This window comes from Tupaia chinensis, unplaced genomic scaffold (assembly GCF_000334495.1).
Source record: "Tupaia chinensis unplaced genomic scaffold, TupChi_1.0 Scaffold000532_1, whole genome shotgun sequence".
Lineage (NCBI taxonomy): Eukaryota > Metazoa > Chordata > Mammalia > Scandentia > Tupaiidae > Tupaia > Tupaia belangeri.
Genome location: NW_006160045.1, coordinates 1,726,256 through 1,727,970, shown reverse-complemented (window position 1 = coordinate 1,727,970; position 1,715 = coordinate 1,726,256). Strand labels below are relative to the sequence as shown.

At 48.7% G+C, this 1,715-nt stretch overlaps 1 protein-coding gene across 2 annotated transcripts in view; it reads left to right on the top strand.

Moving 5' to 3' along the window:
- The first annotated feature begins 1,305 nt into the window (after positions 1-1,305).
- Positions 1,306-1,715, top strand: part of MAP1LC3C (microtubule associated protein 1 light chain 3 gamma) — a 3,819-nt gene continuing 3,409 nt past the window's right edge. The window contains exons 1-2 of one of the 2 annotated variants that reach the window (XM_006157203.2): positions 1,306-1,499; positions 1,599-1,654. In XM_006157203.2, coding sequence (XP_006157265.1) covers positions 1,442-1,499; positions 1,599-1,654 — 114 coding nt within the window. In that variant the 5' untranslated portion in view covers positions 1,306-1,441. Of the gene's footprint in view, positions 1,655-1,715 lie in introns of both variants that reach the window. The other variant, XM_027775239.1, reaches the window with a different exon arrangement.

The following is a 1,715-nucleotide window of genomic DNA, read 5'->3' as shown; positions in this document are numbered from 1 at the left end:
CCAGGCGTGTGTGCATGCGTGTGTGCCCAAGATCCTGAGAGGAGAATGGAGGAGAAGGGATTGTGGCATGGCCATCCCCCCTGGGGGTGATTTCTCGCTTTCTATCTCTCTGTCTCTCTCTGTCTTTCTGGTGAGCACATATGCCCTATAGTAAAAACCTCTCCAAAAAAAAAAGAAAGAAATAGTCCTTGAGGGTAGGTGTCCTTCCTTCACTCCTTTAATGCTGAAATAATAAAATGACAATACACTGGGACCAGCAGTTGGCGTGATGGCTATGTCGCTGGGCTCCCATGTAATTGACCACGGTTCGAGTCTCAGACCCGGTGGCTTAAAACTCACACTAAGTGCGTGTGGGTGCGTGCCCAAGATCCCAAGAGGAGAATGGAGGAGAAGGGATTGTGGCATGGCCATCCCCCCTGGGGGGTGATTTCTCACTTTTTCTCTCTCTCTTTCTGGCGAGCACATACACCCTATAGCAAAACCCTCTCTCTAAAATATATATATATATATATTTACATATATATATATATATATATACACACTGGAGTGTTATGCTACCTTGTAACACATCTGTGTTTTAATCTCAGCTGCCTCTTCTACTGGCTGTGTGACCTTGGACAAAACACTTAACCTTTCTTTTTATTTTTGGAGAGGTTTTTGCTATAAGGTGCGTGCGCTTGCCAGACAGAGAGAGACAGAGAGACAGAAAGCGAGAAATCACCCCCCGGGGGGATGGCCATGCCACGATCCCTTCTCCTCCATTCTCCTCTTGGGATCTTGGGCACACACACACACGCGCCTGGCGTGAGTTTAAGACACCCGGTCTGGGACTCGAACCACTAGTCGACTACATGGGAGTCCAGCGACATAGCCATTATGCTAACTGCTGGTCCCAAAAACACTTAACCTTTCTGAGTATAGCTTGCTTTCTTTGGAGAATGGCAAGCACTTTATGAGAATTCTGAAGCACATTCCAGGGTGAGGAGTTCCATCTTGGACATCCCTCAAAATGGGTCATTACTGAGGTACGAAAATGTCCCTAGCATAAGCGGTTGCGCCTCTCCAGAGTCCTCAGCCCAGACCCAAGCTGGATGTAGCCAAAGACATTATGAGCTCTGATTTCCTTAGCAAAGAAACATCTTTAACTGAGTATGAAAAAAAACTTCTCTGACCAAAATGCAGGTGGCTATTCCATTCTATCCTCAGAGCTGACCTCCTGCTGCCCGGGCGGAGGGAGTGGGTTGGAGGGGAGGGCGTGGGATTTGGGGGAGGACTAGGGAGGCTTGATGTCACCCAGCCCTACATAAGGGCCTCCCTGAGGCTCCTGCAGGCAGCTTAAAAGCAGCTAGAGGAATGAGTTAGGTCCTGATTGTGAGAGTTTTCTGCCCCCCCCCTTTTCCTTCCCTCTCTTTTTTAAAGACAGACACTGCTGTTGAGTAAAATGCCACCTCCACAGAAAATCCCCAGCCTCAGACCTTTCAAGCAGAGGAAAAGTTTAGGTAAAGTTCTCAGCATAGCTTCTGGTTTACTTGAGAAAGAGAGGGAGGATGGAGCCTTCTCACTGTGGACTTATTCTTTTGCATTTGAAATATTCACAGCAACCAGGCAAGAGGAAGTTGCTGGAATCCGGGCAAAGTTCCCAAACAAGATCCCGGTAAGACTTGTTTATACTTCCTTGTGGGGGGGGGGGTGGGGGGGGGGGGGGGGCGGGGAGG